General features: G+C 53.4%; 1 protein-coding gene across 1 annotated transcript in view; it reads right to left on the bottom strand.

The window, feature by feature from the left end:
* The window catches only part of SRRM3 (serine/arginine repetitive matrix 3), a 39,139-nt gene that overhangs the window by 5,199 nt on the left and 16,257 nt on the right, over positions 1 to 17,683 (bottom strand). The window contains exons 3-11 of the mRNA XM_011371680.2: positions 14,680 to 14,808; positions 14,493 to 14,573; positions 13,918 to 13,947; positions 13,405 to 13,467; positions 13,249 to 13,284; positions 11,383 to 11,433; positions 10,707 to 10,811; positions 10,176 to 10,353; positions 9,008 to 9,036 (exon numbers count right to left, since the gene is read on the bottom strand). Coding sequence (XP_011369982.1) covers positions 9,008 to 9,036; positions 10,176 to 10,353; positions 10,707 to 10,811; positions 11,383 to 11,433; positions 13,249 to 13,284; positions 13,405 to 13,467; positions 13,918 to 13,947; positions 14,493 to 14,573; positions 14,680 to 14,808 — 702 coding nt within the window. The remainder of the gene's footprint in view (positions 1 to 9,007; positions 9,037 to 10,175; positions 10,354 to 10,706; positions 10,812 to 11,382; positions 11,434 to 13,248; positions 13,285 to 13,404; positions 13,468 to 13,917; positions 13,948 to 14,492; positions 14,574 to 14,679; positions 14,809 to 17,683) is intronic.

The following is a 17,683-nucleotide window of genomic DNA, read 5'->3' as shown; positions in this document are numbered from 1 at the left end:
GAGAAAACAGAAGAGGCGAAGAGCCCAGAGGAGAGAGAGGCAGAGTCAGAGGAGACAGAGAGAGACAGACAGACAAGTTAGGGAAGCAGAGAGACAGATACGAGGAAGGAGAGAGAGACAGAGACAGAGACAGAGAAAAAGAGAAAGAGAACAGACCAAGAGATGGAGCGAGAGATCGAGGGTGAGAGAACGGGCGGGTGGGGTGGGGGAAGAGAAGGAGAGGGGGCTTTCACCAGGCCCAGGCTGAGGGCTGCCAGTCCCGGAGCATCGCACACACGGTTCCCCGCGCCTGCCCTGCCTCTGCCTCTCCTGAGTGTCCACCTTCTGGCCTCAACAGTGCAGCTCATGCAAGGTTCTCGGCATGCAAAACACAAGAGGGACGGAGCGGTGGGGGGCGGGGAGGGGGCTGACAGGGAGGGCGCTCCAGGACGGGCACGGGGGCTGGCATTGCCCCACTATGGGACAGATGATCCCGGCCGAGAGAAGAGAGAGGGCGGGCACCGGGAGGCCGGGCCAGTGCCAGCCCAGCAGACCAGGCCCCCCAGCGCGTGGGGGTGGGTGAGGGAATGGAAGGGGCACACGGCACACAGATGGGGGGGGGGCGGGGCGGGACAACTGAACTCAAAACTGAACCGAAGAAAGGGAAGGAAAACAGAAATAAAAAACAAAATCCACCAATGTCATTAGATACCAAAATCAAAAACAATATCTGAACTCCTGGGGAACTGACATTTTCTGTTAACATTTTTCTTTCTTTGTTTTCCGGCCCTGCAGAGACCTGTGGAGCTGTCAGTAGCACCCGACTGTCTTTCTGTTTCTCTCTTTTTTTTTTTCTTTTTTTTTTTTTAAGTTCTGATTTTTAAGTCCCTCTTGGTTAACGTCCACTTACCAATAAAGTGGCACTTCCTCCTTTAGTAGGTAAGATGTGTAAGAGAAGGGAAAAGTGTGGTAGCGTAAGTTCATCATTAGATTCACAAAAATGCAAGAGAGATAGAGAGAGAGAGAGAAAAACTCATCCACCCCATTCTAGGCCAAGAGGAGGCCACACCGCCTCTGGAGGAAGGACTGGCAGTGCCTGGCTCCTCAGGCCTGAGTAGGCACCTCTTGAGTGACCACTGGATAGAGATGTCAAATGTTTTTCCAAAAGTGGAGTTAGGACACAAAGATCTGGATACAGAAAACCTGAAAGGGCGCTTGGTACCTTCAAAAAGGCCCTGGCTAGGAACCAGGGTCTGAGAGCCTACCACAATCTCACTGAGTGACCCTGGCCAAGTCACTTTCCCATTCTGGGCCCCAGTTCCCCCATCTACAAAATGAGAGGGTTGGGCTTTGCTTCCTGATATTCCTTCCAGAGCAAATATTCCAGGATTCTCTGCACACCCCTTGACCGCCCTCTTCATCCTGTTCCCTCCAAAGAACTAACCCTCCTCCTGTCCTTGGGCTTCCTTCTGATAACAGTTGATTATATCTGTCCCTGATAATCTCTGTTGATTATAACTGTTTATACCTGTCCCTCGCCCCTACCCCACCCCCAATCACCAGCACCAACTTGACTTTGGGCACCTCCAGGGTAGATCTGGCGTTGAATTCAGCTCTGTAACCTCAGTTGTGATCACAGAACTTGGCACCTAGTAGGGCCTCAATGCAATTTACTGAGGAAAGAAGAAATGTCCTTATAAGGGCCAGGGCAAAAACAGGAAGTCTTAGAACAGGAGCAGAGTCTGGGCCAAGTATTCTGGCAGGCTCTTAGGATGAGAGAACAAAACCAGATGCCACCCCTCAGGGCATCTTGCTGCCAGGGATGGGAAGGAGTATGTTGGCATAGCCCTGATGCTTCCTGCAGGAGACAGGATGATGCCAAGGCCTCTCTGTGCAAGCTTGGATCTAGCCTGGGCATTGAGGTAGAGCCAAAAGTCAGCTCCATTGGTGGAAAGGCACAGCCAGCTCATGGCTGGTGGCTGAAGCAGCCAATAAACACCAGCCATAGCAAGTGAGAGAGTAGCTGACCAGAGTCAGATGGGCCATGAAGACCTTCTCCTGGGAGAGCCTGGCATCTCTGTTTGGGGCAGAGTAAGGCATAGGTAGGCAGAGTAGATATTACTGGTACCTAGGTATACCTGAGTACCCTGACACTAGGCTAGGAGAGATGGAGGCTGGTTTGTTCAGCCACGGCCCCTCTGTGATGGTAGTTCTGTTCTCAATAGACATTAGCAGGAGACATTGGCTCCCCAACACATATACCCTCCACCCCAGCCAGTACAGCTCCCAAGCCCCCAGCACTAGATTCTGTCATTCAGCATCCTTTTCCTTCCAGAGAAGGCAAATGAAAAAGAAGTCTCCAGGTTCTTCACATTTCCAGTTCCTTTCCTATATCCTGGGTTGTCAAAGAGTGTAAAGTGAACAGATACTAGTTAGGAGAGTGGGGGCCCTGGCAGCCAATGCATAGTAATCCATACCCAAGGAGACAGTGGACCTCACCTTTAAGAAGCCTTTGCTTGTTACTTTGGTGGTGGGAATGGGAGCAGCAAGGCGAGTGGGCAGAATACTAAACTCGGGAATTAGGACCTGGATGTGAATTCTGTTCCAGCCCTGACTCTGGATCTGAGCCTCTACTTCTGCCTCCAGGGAAGAGGCCAGCAGTGTGGGCAGAAGACCAAGGGCCATGATGTTTCTTCCCACAGGCACTGCAGGGCCTTCACTACTTCCTACTGTTGGGCTGGGAGTGGGAGGGAGTGTTAGGAACAGAAAAGGTCTGGGTTGGGCGGATGCCCACCCCCATCACGTTGCTGTCCTCAACCACTGAGATGCAAGTCTCTAGGCCACGTCTCTGTGCTGATCCGGACCCTTCCTGCCTGGCATGTTTTGATGCCCAAGCTCTCCCCATTTTCCTCTCAACTTCTCCAAGTCAACTGGCTGCCGTAGCCCAATATGATAGTAATTGGCAAAGTGAACATGCTGGAATCAGCCCTGATGCAAGTTTGTTGTGAGACCTTAAGGAAGTGAGCTAACTCTGGGGCCTCAGTTTCCCCATTGGTAAAATGGATATAATCGAAGTCTTTGCTGAACAGGGTGCGCCTGTTCACGGGTTGAGAGGTTCTTTACAGAGTACAATTGACTTACTGTCCTTTCACAGACAAACAGGGCCAGAGCAGTACAGGAAGGCCTGGGGTCCCACGGCATGTCCCCCAAGTGCCAGGATGGCAGAGAATGGGAGGAAGGTGTTGCTGGGAAGGGTGGCAGATAGCACCTTCCCTGGAGGAAGGCTCCTAGGGCCAGTCTCACCTGTGTCCACCCATCCCTCCAGAAACCCTCATGAAAGGGTTGCCATGGTCCTGCCAGAAGGTGAGCCTCATCCGCAGCTTGGCTGGATCTCATTCTTCTCAGAAATTGAGGAAGATCTAAGCCCAGACACCATGGGATCCCATCACTAGACAGGACTATTGTGGCCAGGGACCACTAAGCATCTCCTCGGAAAGCCTGCTCTGTGAGACTCCTGTCCCTCTTGCAGGGAACCCTTCTCCCCTCTTCCCCCTCCCCTCTCTGACCCACAGTCTGGCTAATGCCTATCTCCTCTCTATCATCAGCCCAAGACCACTGCCTCCAGGAAGCCTGTCCTGAGCCTCACCCTGAGTCAGGTGTGCTCCTCTATGATCCCACAGATCCTTGTTCATTTCTTTAGTATGGACTGCACCAGGATGTGCTAGGGCTAGGGCTACCGTGACAAGCAAAGCACCCCATGCCTGGTTCAGTTTTTCCTCTTTCATCATTCTGAGTGATCTTTGTCTGCCAGCCTGGCACATGGGGGCTGCAAACCCAGGTCTACCTGCCTCTCCCCTTGCATGGGCACCCAGACAGGGCCTGACATGGAGGAGTGCTCAGCAAATGCTTTCTTAATATATGTGTGAATAAATACATGAATGAATAAATGAGACCTCACCTGCCTCAGCCCCGCTCCCAGGAATCCCTCTGTTCCTTGGTACCACGTGCTCTCTGTCACCTTTTCTATTTTTGTGTTTAAATTTCTTAATTGTTTTAATGCAACTATCTCAGGTTAAATTTATGTGATACCTAAACAACCCTTTGATTTAGTTAATTTGGAGAGAAAAAAGTACAATGATATTGAGTGATCATTGACTTCCTATCTGAAAGCTTTTCTTTTACTTACGTAAGAAATTTTTGAGGGGAAAAGACAATAGGAAGAGAGTATCAAGGAACAGTGTGCTTTCCCGATCCTGGTATTCTTAAAGACAAGAATAAGTGAGCATCTGGGACAACGATCCTCTCTAATTCAGCTTTTGAAGATCCTGTTTCTGGGTCCCTGGTCACATCAGGTACTCCTCGAGGGTAAGGTCTCCACTCTCTCCATCAGGCTGGGACAGAGTCTCCTCTGTCAGACCAGCAGTACTTTCTCCCTCTGTGAACAATTTCCTTGTCAGCCCTCCTAGCACCACCCAAAGTTGAGGAATGTTCTAAGTGGGTGAGCTCCTCAGGACCTACCCCTGGGATCAATATTGGGGAAAACGAGGCCTTTTCAAAGCTGAAGATGCAGGCCCAATGAGGCCTCACAAGGACTAGGATGTCAAACTTCTGTAGCTGCTCCCAGGTGGGACGGGAAACAGTTTAAAGGGCCAGGATGGGGAGCGACGATCCCTGAGGACCTACCTCTGACACGTGACTTCAGTGTTGCTGGAGGAGCACTGGACTGGGAGTCACACATTCCAGGACATAGCCTGGTTCTGCCCTAACACCTCAGGGGACTGTGGTTCCTACTGACTATCCCTTCTGGATCATTCGGCACATTATGCTCAACTTCAAAATATGGAAGGATGCTGGGAGAAGGAGGGAGTCACTATCTGGATTGGGTAATGGTCCAGGCAGGGGGAGGATTAGCTGAGCACTTCCTGCATCCCCCCAAATTGTCTCAAAGAGACTTTGCTAAGTAGGCCCTCTAAGTCCAGCACCTGCTCCTGGCCAGCTCACTCCCACCCAAAGTACCATTACCATCACACTCCAAAGATGGAGCTGTGAGGTTCAGCCCCGATATCAGCTGCTGCCCCCAAAGTCCTTCAGCTCCCACCCGAAAGGTCTGCCGGCTGCCAGGGAAGAACCTGCAGGAGCCCAGCAGGTCCCAGAGGGTGGGACAGGGCTCTTTCCTCAGGCCTGACCTCAGCCAGAACTTCCTCCAGGATCTGGAGGCCAAAAGGCCCAGCACAGGCCCCTCCACCACTGCTTATTGCCCAAGTGGGCCCCAGGGGCTGGCAGGGGTGAGGGGTGAGAGGCTTAGCAGCTACTCCAGACAACAGAAATCAAATTGGCTCAACCGCAGCATAGAGTTCAGAAAGGCAACACAAACTTGGAATGCTAAACCACACAGAAATGCATTCAGACAACGAAATGAGAAAGAGAGGGAGTAAAGGAGGATTGGGGGGTGGGGATGGGTAGAGAGGAAGAAGGAGCAGGGAAGGTGGAAAGGAGGGAAGAATGAACCAGAAAAGTTGTCAGGGAAAGTCAAGAAAACCAAACAACAAACCAGGAAACACAGCTTTGTAGCTCATTTGGAGAAAATGCAAGTTACAAATGAGTAGTCACTAAAATAAAGAAAGAAAAGGGCAGGGGAGAAAACCAACCAGAGTGAGACTGAGAGAAAGAGAGAGAAAGAAAACCACATTCAAACCAAGCAGAGTGGCAGGGCTTATCTGGAGATGGGAGCGAGCGAGCGCACAGCTGAGCTGGGATACCTACCTTCTCAGTGGTCAGGGACAGGAATGCAATAATAAAAAAGAAAAGAAGGTCTCCGCATTGGGAATGCAGAATGGAGAAAGACAGTGACTCTAAGCTGTGCTCCCCCTTGGAGTCAGCACATGGGCAGTCAAGTGTGGCTTTCAGTCTATTCCCATGGATGGGAAGGGTCTCCTGCCCAGCCATTTCTGTGTGCTCCCCCCACCACAACAGGGTCCAATAGCCAACCTTTGCTTAACTCTTTAAACAACAGAAAACCTCCAGAGGGCATGCAGGAGGCAGCTGATGGAAGCAGAACCACAGGGTGGGCAAAGAAGGGCTGGCGGCATGGGGAGAGAGGCTCATTTCAGAGGAGAGATGGAGAGAAAGAGTGAAAGAGAAAGAGAGACACAGGGAGAGAGGGAAAAAATAGAGAGAAAGAGTAAAAGAAACAAAGGAAGAAGTAAACAGAGGGAAAGGTGGACCCAGCCAGAGAGAACAGAGAGAAGCTCTTTGAACAAGGCCAATCAGAGTGGACAGGTGGGGTGACAGGGGACCTGTGCATTTAAAAGGGAAGACAACCACAGATTCAGTTTGGAGAATTGATTCTGCCTCGAGTCAACCCCATTCCCTTTCCCTTTGGCTTCAGCATCATTTTAGCAAATTTATCCCTCCCGCCTTCTGGCTTCATCCTGAAAGAAATGCCGAGATGTCCTTTCCTATTCTGACTGCCCCACTCCAGCCTTTCCTGGGGGTAGGAAGGAGTGAGGCAGGTCAGGGAGTGTGCCATGGGCATCTCTTCTTCAGGGTCACTCAAGACTGCCCATTTTGTGATAAAATTTGAGCCAAAGGTAGAGGCCAGAGAGAGCCTGTGGGCCTTATTTGCGGACCATCTCTGGCACTATCAGCAAATGGTGAGGCTTCCCTTGATACTTTCTAGGGACAGGTGGAGCCAAGCCAGGGGGCTCTACTTTTAAGGTTGTGAACCCTACACCCTATACCCTAAGCTGGGCCTTGAGCTTAACATCTTACTCTTCCTTTCCACATCATGTGACTTTGAGCAGCTCCCTTCCCTCTCTGTGCCTCGCTATTTCTTTCTCCACATGCGTGTGAACTGTGTGGGCTTAGGGCTCCCTGAGTTGCTGAAGCAGCAGTCATACAGATTCCGGCTTGCATAACACCAGGCCCACTATACCCTGGTCTCAGTGTGGTCAGGCCTCAATGCCAGGGAGTTGAGAGAGCTGGGAGCCTGCCACTGACATCAGGAGGGTTCCCCAGGGGAAAGGCAGGAGCCGAGACCCCCAGCATCCACCTCCCAAATCCTCCTCCTCTGCTCAGGGTTCCTGGAGTGTGCTTTCCATTGACCACCCTCTCCATATCTTGGCTGTGGCTGGAGGTCTTGAGGTTAGAGGGTCTCCTTTTGGATCTACGCTAAAATGCTGTGTGACCTTGAAGTGGTCATTTGACCTATCTAAGCAGCAGAACCCAGAAATCCCTTTGGGGGTTCAGTCCTGGCCTGGGATGGGACAACAAAGAGATATTGGGAGCCAGTACCCCGCTGGCCTCAGTCTCAAGGCTAGAATGGATATCTTTTCCTTGCCTGGGAGTGTCAGGATTTGAAGCCCTCACCTGAGCTAAACTCTCTCAGATGTCTTCAATTCTGAGGCTTGGCACGGAAGGTGCTGAGCAGCCTGTCTTTGTATATACCAGGTCATCTTATACTAGATGGAATTGCGGAGACACTGGCAGTTCACTGCTCCGGGAAGATCTGTGGGTGCCTAGGACAAGTTTCTCTCCAAAGTTTCTTATAGACAAGGACATGGAAGCACAGTCTGTACCACTTTTGTTAATTTGAAAGCTGAGGTCGTTCTACCACGTGTCCCGTGCCCCAGATTGGGGAGAGGTCTGGCTACTGCTGCAGATTAGGCAGGAGCTGTTAGCGTGGGAATCATTTTTTAGGAGTTATCTTCCCTTTTAAATTCTGATTACAAAGGAAAAACATAAGTATATAGAGATATGTATATGATTAATGTTCACTTGAGATTCAAAGCCATCTCTGCATTAGGAAGAGAGACTCCCAGAGTAACACACAAAAAGCAAAATTCTAGAACAGAGAAGAGAGAAAAAACCCCAGAGAGATAGTTTGCATTTCTGTATATTACAAAAGAAAAAAAGAAAAAGAAAGAAAGAAAAGGAAAAGAAAATACAAACAAAAACAAAATAACAGGAAAAGTTACATAAACTACCCCACCCTCTTCCCTTGCCACTAAAGGAGAAATGGAATCACAATATTACCACGTTTCAAATGGGAGGCTAAAAAACAAACAAACAAACAAAAACATAGATGGGGTTAAAAAACGGCGAGCTTTTCTTTTTCCAATTGTCTCTCTCTCTTTTTTTTTTAAATTTTTTTTTTTTTATTTTAAAGGTAGGTCCATGAATACCACCCCCAGTGCTTTTCCCAAAAACATTTTTGGTTAATGGCAAAGTCTATAACCCCGCTCCTGTCTCACTCCCTGGAGGCCAGAGAGAACTAGCCTCATTTCACTCCTAGGAAAGGTTTTGTGGGCAAGGAGGGGACGGACCTGGGTGCAGGTGAGAGGCAGGGGATGTTCTGAAGTCCCGGATCTTCCAGGGCCCAGAAGGCAGGGAGAGGATTTGAGGAACATGTTTTGTGAAAGGAATAACAAAGTTCAGTCTCCTAGAAAACTCCCATGGCTATGTCAAAATGGAGCCCCATTTTTGGAGGGAGACAAGATTGGGGTGCTGCCGAGGCTTCCTCCCTAGGCCGGAGGCTAGGCCACCTTCCCTGACTGCTCGCTCCTGGGTTCTACCTAGTTGCTGTGGTCATTTTATCTGTACATGCCCAGGGCCCTTGTGAGGGGTACTGCTCAAGCCTCCAAGGCTGGGGAGGGGACCGAAAGTTGGAAGAGGCCTCTTTTCCGCCCTGGCTTCAGAGAACCTGAGTTTCTGTATCTCTGAGAATAGAGGTGGGCATGAGGATGTGAGCAGGTGTTTGGGGGCACTGTGCCCATGGAGGTTGGGGGCGCCAAGGTTGGGTATCATGTCTGGGTCCTGTTCCTGTCCTGGCTGCCCTGGGCTGTCTCTGCATGCTACCTCTCACACCCAAGACAGATCCAGGGACCCTGGTGTGATTCTCTCCATGTGGCTCAACCAGGCCCCTTGGAGCTCAGGAGCCTGGCACCCTGTCTAGGTGGGGTCAGTCTTGAGACAGGTAATGTCCTTAAACAAAAATTAACCTTGAGACCAGGAGCCTTTTGTCAGGTACCTTTGGCTTTCCTCGCTAAGGCTGTAGGACTAAGGGTATTTGAGAAAAGAAAGGGAGTGAAAAGAAAACAGCCAAAAATCAAAAAGAAACTGACCAACACGTACATGTTTGCTGCTGAGACCTGAGGTCTGGGGAGCAGCAGCTCCCCGCTCCCTGTTGAGGCTTCTGGGGCAGCCTGTGGGTCTGGGGCGGGGGGACTTGCCGGCTGTCTATCCCAAGTCCCCTGTGTCCACCCAGTGCCCCTGCCAGTGCTGCAGCCCCTTCTCCCTGAGGGGGCCTCTACCCTGTACTCTAAGATTAAAAGACAAAAGGGGGTTATGGGTCCCTCCTGGGGCATGGGAGAACCCCCACCCTAGCCCAGACCATCCAGCTGCCAGCTCCAACCATCACACCTGCTTGTGGGTCTCAAGGAATCTGTGCCCCTCCTGGAGGATGGATGGGGAGTTTTGGGGGTGGTGTTGATGTGATCTCTGAGGGAGGCGCTGGGAGGTGCCTTAGAAAGGATGGGCCATGGGAAGTGGAACCTGCAGGTTTGAGACACCTGTCCAAGCCAGGGCAGTGCGGGGGAAAGGACAGACTCTCCCTGGAGCAGGGACTTTAGAAATGCAGCTCTGTGGTGGCAAGGGTGCTGAGATGGGGGAGAGGGATCTGAGAGAGAGGGAGGGGCTCGTGAGGGGGTTGAGGGAGAAAGGGCCTCTTAGGGGGGAAAGGGCTTGGTGGAGAGAGGGAGACTCCCTGCCCGAATGATGCCCTGGGTAGATCTTCTCTTGAGCCCTGTTCCAATAGCTGTGCCCCCTCCCTCCCCAATATGACGGGGAGGGAGGCAAGAGATCTTGGTTCCTCTCTACCTCTTTACCCAAATGGCTGAGTGCCCCGATGATCAACCCTCTCTAGCCTTCAGTTTGCCAAGCTCAAGGGTGGCCCAAGCCTGCGGGGGCGGGCCCCTCACCCTGACACTAGGGCCTGGTGGGCGCAACAACCAAGCACTCCTGGCCACTCCCGTGCAGGGAGGGCGCATGGGAGGGGGAAGCGGCGGGCCCGGGGCAGGCGTGAAGCGCCCCCGCCCAATTACACACTCACTGCCCGCTGCCCGGCAGCAACCCGCCCGGCCCCAGCACGGCGCAGCCCGCGCGGCGAGGGAACCCTCTGCAAAGTGAGGCGTACGTACATCGGGCAGGCTGTGCGCCGAGCCCGGGCGGCACCCTTGCGCTCCGCTCCGCTGCCTGCTGCCGCCGTTCTGCTGGGGCGACCCCCATCCGCTGCCGCCCGACGGGGAAGGCGACCGGCTTCCGCTGGACCGCTGGCTGCCCGTCTTCCGCCGGTCGTCTCGGTGCTTGGGGCTCAGCCTGGAGGCAGGGGACATGGGGGGGGACCTGGCGTGGGACGCCCGCCTCCACAAGAGGCCGCTGTCCGGCGAGAAGGGCAGCCCCGCACCCGCTCTCTCTCTGAGCCGGGAACCCTCACACTGCCTCGATTTCCATTCGAGGTCTGGGGCGCCGTTGGGCGGGGGTTGCAGCCCTTCCTCTCCAAGTTCCAAGTTGGCACCAGAATTGCCCTGGTAAACTACCCTACCCATTGATTAAGTGTTCTGACACTCCTGCTCCCCAGCCTTGGAGATATTTAATCTGCAAATCCCCTGCCTCCATCAGAAAGAGGAACTCAGCCGCATCTTGAGCGCTCCCAGTGGCCGGGAACCTACCTGCTGGGTGATCTAGAATCACTGTCCTGGGACGAGAGTGAGGGGCTGTGGGAGCTGCCGCTGCTGTGGCGATGGGATCTCCGGCCGGGAGACTCGGCGTGTGGCCTGGGAGAGAAATCAACCTGTACCTAAGTTCTGCTTGACCTCCCCATGGGGGGATCCCCTGAAGGCCTAATGGAAGCCACTGCTGACCAGCCCCACCCCCGCAGTCTCCTACAGAAATAACAAACGCTGTCCATGCTGGCCTAAAGCCCAGCCAGTCCCTATGGGTTATTTGTGGGAATGAGGAAAAGGCGCTTTTTTCTCTAGACAGCCCTAGATCCCCGACCTCACTCACTCCTCTGCTGCTTCTCTTGTGCCTGGGGAGAGGTGCGGAGGGGGGGGGGTGGCGGGGGAGGGGGTGCGGTGGTAGTTATAGTGGCGGGGGAGGGGGTGCGGTGGTAGTTATAGAACTGAGTTTGAAAACACCCTGGACTGGGAGGCTAGAGGCCTCTAGTTCTAGCTCTGCCACTGATTCACAGGGGCTCTTGGCTTACTCTCTGGGTCTGAATTTTTCCATCTGGGTACAAAATGAGCTATCTCCAAGGGCCTGATTCTGTAATTTTAGAAGGCCAAGTTTGCTGTGTGGAGGAAAGGAGAGGACCTGAGGGAACGGAGAATGGGGAAGAGTGCTCACCTCTTCCTCTCTTTGTTCTTCTCTTTTCTTTTGCTCTTGGGGCTTCGAGATCTACAGGAAGCAGATACTCCATGACAGCACAGCCTGAGCCAGGCAGGGGGAGGGCAGGTCTCCTGAGCCTGGTGTACCCATGTGTAGACCTGAGATTTGTTCCTCTCTCTGGCCGGAGTCTCCCTAGTAGGTATGGACTTGTCCAACTCATCCAACTGCTTTGGTGCCTTTCACTTGGCCAAGTCTCATTCCTTCTTTCTTCTGTAAATCCTGGTCCATGATCACCTCCTGCCTGGGCCCTAATTGCTGTGCCCTCTGGGAGTGCCAGCGCCCCAGAAGAAGGATGACTTGTCTTTATCTTCTGGCACTGATCTTGGGACAGGCCCCTACATACTTCATTTGTGTTCCCTGTGCCCTAGGTTCCCTTAGATGGAGCCCTCCCGGCAGAGCCCAGGCCTCCTGCCTCTCCATCCTCTAGACTGTAGCCCAGCCCTGGGTCAGCTCATCCAGGGCTTCAGGAGAGAATTGCTTTCCCTTGGATGTGATCTCCCTGCTTTTGGGGTACCCTGCTGGACCCCTGTCCCATTCCATCCAGCTCTCTAGGGTGGGCCCGGTGGCTCAGATCCTGCCAAAAGGGTTGAGAAGCTTCTGATTAGTTCTTTAAGGCCTCACCCCATGCCAGTTCTCATAGGTCTCTCAGCCCCACCCTTCCTGATGCTGCCAAATTCTGGCTCAATTCTTCCAGTTCTAAACAGATGCCTCCTTCTGACCCAAAATGAGGTGATGCTAAAAACCACAGGAATGTGTTTCTCAGAAGAGTAGGTGGGGGACAAGCTGGTATAGGGGGCAAAGGTTTGGGTTCTAGAACCCATGTTGCCTGATTTGGGCCTTGGTCTCCTCATTTGGAGTTGATCTAGCCTAGCTCATCTTTAGGTCCTTCCCAGGACTGATGGGAGCTGGCCAGAGGATATGTGCAAGCTGACGGTGACCACTGCGGGCAGCAGGAGCCCCACTAGCCCATGAGAAAGGGTTGGGGAAGAGGAAAGAGTGGGAAATTGGGAAAATCAGAGGGCCAGGATTAGGTGTTCATTTAGGCTCCTTCCCCACCTGGCAAGTGGCCGTGAGCCAATTCCCACTGCAGGAATGGTGCTGGGGATCCTGCCCTTCCTCAGGGCTGCTGGGAGGGGTTCTGGCTTCTATGCCAACCATGGGGATGTGACTGCCCCACATCCTCCTTCCCTCCATGCTGAGTGTTTTACTTTATCTACCCCTGCCTCTGCCTGGGCTTCTGCATTTCACTTCCTCCTCTCTCCCCCCACCACCCCCAATCCATCCTGAACAAATCACTGTCCTGCTCAGAGTCTCTTGCTGGCTCCCAGTTCCGCTGGGGTGAAGGCCAGGAACGTAACTCCAATAGTCAGGCCTGTTGGGGGCTGGTACCTGCCACTCAGACACTCCATCTCTAGACACAGCCTGTCTACCCCATCTCCTACCCACTGAGGCTTCCTTCTGCCTGGCATGCCCTTTCCCTGAAAATTCAGGTTTCTGAGGCTTCTGCCTTCCTGACACTTCTATGGACCTATCCCTTGTGCACTGGACCTGCTGTGTTGACTAGAAATCTTGGGGCCTCCATGTCCAGGCTGACATATGGAGCAGGAAAGGATTGCAAATAACCGGACTTCATCCTCCCCCAAGCCTTAGTACCCTGCCTGGCTCTGGGATGGAGTCCCTGGAGTGGAAGGGTTGAACAGGGTAGGATCCTGACAACTCCCTTCCCATCATGGCTTCGTTTGGGCCTTGGTCTCTGTAGGGGGGCACTAGCCTCTGTCCACATCCTCCTGTCGCACCTTCACACCTCCATAGGGCACCACTCACCTGTGCCGTCTCTTCCTCCTGGACCCAGAATCAGACCTGTAGGGCCATAAAAGGGTTCTCTTGAACCAGCTTGGGGTGACTCAGGGACACTGATCATCAGAGCCCTAGTCCTGGGCCCCAAGGAAGTGAGAGAAGGCCCCAGGGGAGGGAGGGTACCTGTCTCTGCGGTGCTTCTTCACACTCTTCTTCTTTTTTCGCAGAGGTGAGGAGCTCCCACAACTGTGAACACAGGGGTGGGAGATGGGCTCTAGTGACCTGGGGCCTAGGAGGGGGTGGGACATCTGGAAATGGCTGGGCAAGACTGGGTGCCCGGGACACTGAAGGTGGAAAGGGGATTCCAGGCCATAAAGCCAACTGCTTGTTGTACAGAGTAAACTGATGCCCAGAGAGTCCACAAGGTCCCAAAGGGTAGTTGATGGAGCTGCCTGTGTTGTCTGTCACAGGGTCATCTTTCCAGTCCCCTTGGCATTGTAAGAGAGAACTGTTTCAAACCTAAAGTTAGAGGCTGTAATGGAATTTCTGGCCTCTGTGGGGAAAAGCTGGTGGTGTCCAGGGTCCAGACCCTGAGGTGCCAGGCCTCCTGCCTCTGGAGGAAGGCCCTGGAATCTTACCCATCCATAGATACCCACCTCCCTGTTCCCCCAATCCTTGCCCGCCTCCATCACTGACCTGCACTCGGAGTCTAGTCTTCTTTTTTTGCTGAGGGCCAGGGAATAAAGAAGGACAGACAGTTGGAAGGGGTTAGTTGGGGCCCCAGATATTTGCCAGGGTTTCACTCAGGACAGGGGCAGAGGATCTAGAGACGGGAAAGCAAAGACGGGACCCAGCCGAACCCCCCTCCCCAGGGCACTGGCAGTTGTGGTGACGGATGCATGACCGCTGGGGAAAGGCAGAGAGGTACCCCACAGGTGGACTAAGACAGGGGCAGGGTCAGTGTGTCTTGTTCTGGGACTGGTGAGTGCCAATGTGGGGGACTCAGTGAGGGGAGGGGACTTGGTGAAGAGGAGAAATTCAGTGGGGGGAGGGGCTTGGTAAAGGGAAGTGGGTTGAGCAAGGGGAGAAGTTAGGGGGAGGGCATTTTGTTGGAGGGTAGCACAGTGAGTGGGGAGGGATTCAGCAAGGAAAGCAGGGCTCAACGAGGAAGGCTGACAAATGCAGCATTGGGTCCTTGCGGTCCGAGAGGCGGACACCTGGGGGGCCCCGCCGCGCCCCTCCCGCTCCCCGCCGTCGGGCGGCGCTCTCACCGGCTCCTCCGGCGGCCGCCTTTCTTTTTCTTTTTCTTCTTGGGAGGGGGCGACGCCGAGCTGCTGGACCAGTGCTTGGTCCTGGGTGAAAAGGGGCGAGAGGCGGGGCGGAGGTGAGGGGGTGGGATAGCCCCGCCCTACGCCGCCCTGTCCTTTTCCCTTCACCCGAGGCGCTCTGGGCTCTGACCTGTACCCCCGGTGCCCGCGGTAGCAGGCGGCGGGGCAGTCGCAGTCCACCGGGCCGTCGTCTTCGTCAAAGGGCGCGTACTCCAAGTCCGGCTCGGCGCCTTCGGGCAGCAGCGGGGTCTCCGCCACGCTGCTGGGGACAGGGGCGCTCAGCACCCAACCCCCGCGGGCCGGGCCTTCCCGCTGCCCCTTCAGCGCAGTGTTCCAGGCCTGGCCCTCCCCGCACGGTTCAAGGTCGGCGGGGTACGTCTGGCTCTGGGATCTGCGGCCTCGACCCCTAGAGGGTCAGGCGGGGATGTGGGGAACCGAACAGGGAGCCTCCGCTACAGGCTCCCCAGCCTCAAAGGTGTTATATGTTGCGAAAGAGAAGAGTATTGAGCCCTTCCCCCTCACTTAGCCATCCCCCTTCTAAGTTCTCCCTCTCTCATCAGTGAGCTCCCTTCTCCTGAGTGAGGCCCTTCTTCTCCGGGAGTCCCCTCCCCGCGCTTATTCTTTGTCTCTCAGTCCCATTCATTGCGCCCCACTCCCCCTCACCCAGCTCCTTTTCCCTCATTGAGTCCCATTCTTCGATCCCTGTCCCCCTTAACCTCACTATCCTAGTCCCTCTCCTAGCCCACTCCTCCTCAGCCTTCCTTTTCCCTTACTGAGCGCCCTCCCTCACTGATATGTCTTTCCCTAACCCTGCTGTCCAAGTCCCTGAGCCACCTACCCCTGCCTGAATGGCTCCCTCCCCTGCGCCCCTCCTTCCTCCAGCCCTGGCTGCCTCTCTGAAGTATTCATAGCCTCTCCTCACTCTCTGTCTGCAGCCTCCGGAGGCCTCCTTGCTCTTCTGCTGCCAGGCTGTCATCAATCACTGCCCGATGGCAGCAGATTCGAGCCCCAGCACTCTGCCTACCTCCGATACACCTCATCCATCTTGCAGAGCACTCCTCTACACTCGGTAGGGACCCCCCTCCTGTCCCTGCTCCTGGCTCAGGAGCCCCCAGCCTTCTGTCACAGATGTTTGCACCCTGTGGGCACTTTGAAGAATGATGTTTTTTTCCAAAAGGCAACTGGGCTTAAGGGAAGCCCATGAGCTTTGAAGCTGCAAATATGCCCTCATCACACGCTGTCCCTGAGTCACTGTGTAACCTGGTGCCTGTCATGCCCCTTCTCGGAGCCTCTTCTCCAAGATGAAAGTGATAACTGTGTTATAGGGCTTTGGGGAGAGTTTTCTCACTATGCAACTTTGTTTTTTATTGAACAAGCCCAAAAGTAACCCTCCAAAGACCAAGCTCCAGAGTAATGGCTCCAGGGTGGTGCCCCCTGCCTTCTATTTTTCATTCCATGCTGGCTCAGACAGTGCCCCTCCCGGATGGAGGCTCAGCTCTGGTTTCAGCAGAACCGACCACCCTCACTCCTGGATGCCATTCACCTTGCTCATTCTGTTCCTGCCCCAAGAGACGGAGGACTAGTCTTGGATGGCAAAGCTCATGATGTGAGCTTTGGACTCAGACAGGTTCAGCATCAAGCTCACTGAGCTTTGAGGTCCTGATCTATTCAATGAGGAAAAGGATATCCCAGCTTTGAGGAGAGGATTAAGTGAGATTCTGTCTTTGAAGCTCCTGTTGTCCCACACATGGTTGCCATTGTTAGACGAGGAGCCTCTGTCTGACACACATCAACCAACACCTTCTCTTCCAGGGAGAAAAGCAGTTGTTACACATGAAAGAGAGACAGGGCAAGGCAGGCAGACTACAACTACTGAGGGAAAAAAATTTTCAGCAGCAAATCTCCAGCAGATCACCCACTAATCTGCTAATCTTAAATCTCAAGAATGTCATTCAATTCCTAAACACCAACCTGGCATGGCAGCCTTGAAGTCACCCAGGTAGCACAGGAGGTTTTTCTGGGGTGATGGAGAGGAGGCTCATATTATTCTCCCTGCCCCCACAGAGTCAAACACCCCCATATCCCTTCATTCAAACCTCTCTGCTCTTCCCCACACTCCTCTTCCCAAAGCCGGTGGCCTCCCACCTCCTGTTCCTGTGCCTAAAATCTCCAACTCCTCCACCTAGCCAGCCCCCACCCTACCAGGGTTCATCTCCCCCTCCCCCCAGCCCTCAGCCACACAAATACCTGACATATAAAACATAGCCTTTAGCAAAACTTAAGGGCACTCTGACGTTGTGTGGGTGAGTCAGTGGGAGGAGGGGCTTCTGTTTATTCAGACACAAAAATGAGGACAGTTATTCACAAAATAAAAAAATAGCTCAGTTTGGGCATTGCCTTTTGCAGGGATCCTTGCTTGCCTCCTAACATCCCAGCTGAGTTAGCCGCTGACAGACCCTCACTGTGCCCTCCTCGTTCTGCTGGCCACACCCCCAGGGACATCTGTTCTTTTTTCCTCTGTCCCAGGAACAGCACTTCCTCTCTTCTGCCCCATCCTCCCTCCCTGGGGCCTTATCATTTGGCCTCTCTCATTCTTCAGTCCCTTTTGGGAGGTTTACTTGAGAGCATTGAAAGAAAGGCATAGGATATGAGTATCCTGCTCAGGGGGAGGCACAAGGTTTCAAAACCGTCTGAAAAGACTTGTTCTGGGCGTTCCGTTCCAGGGATATCAATGTGCGTAGGCTGAGGCCTCTTTTACTGGCTTTGTGGGGCTGGTACCACTACATCTGCTTTGCAGATCTCCCAGGGCTAGAACCCTGGGTTCTCCTATTCTGCCTTTCCTGGATGATAATATCACTAACAATAATGTTCTCTAATGTTTAAACAGCTCTCTGCAGTTTACAAATGCAGAGCCACTTAGAGAAACAGCACTGACCCCCATTTTACAAATGAGAAAACTGAGTCCCAGAGAGGAAACATCCCCATGGTTTTGGGACCTTTAAGTAGAAAATGTAAGTTCATTTATGCAGTTGGCTTTGACAAGTCATGTGCAAACAGTACAGCCTTGACCTGGCTGGCTGGACTTCCCTGCTGTAGATGTTAGCTCAGCCGTTTCCTCCCTACTTTCTAGACAC

The sequence above is a fragment of the Pteropus vampyrus genome, unplaced genomic scaffold (genome assembly GCF_000151845.1).
Source record: "Pteropus vampyrus isolate Shadow unplaced genomic scaffold, Pvam_2.0 Scaffold193, whole genome shotgun sequence".
Taxonomy (NCBI): domain Eukaryota; kingdom Metazoa; phylum Chordata; class Mammalia; order Chiroptera; family Pteropodidae; genus Pteropus; species Pteropus vampyrus.
The sequence above is the reverse complement of the archived record's forward strand: the minus strand, read 5'-3'. Positions and strand labels throughout refer to the sequence as shown.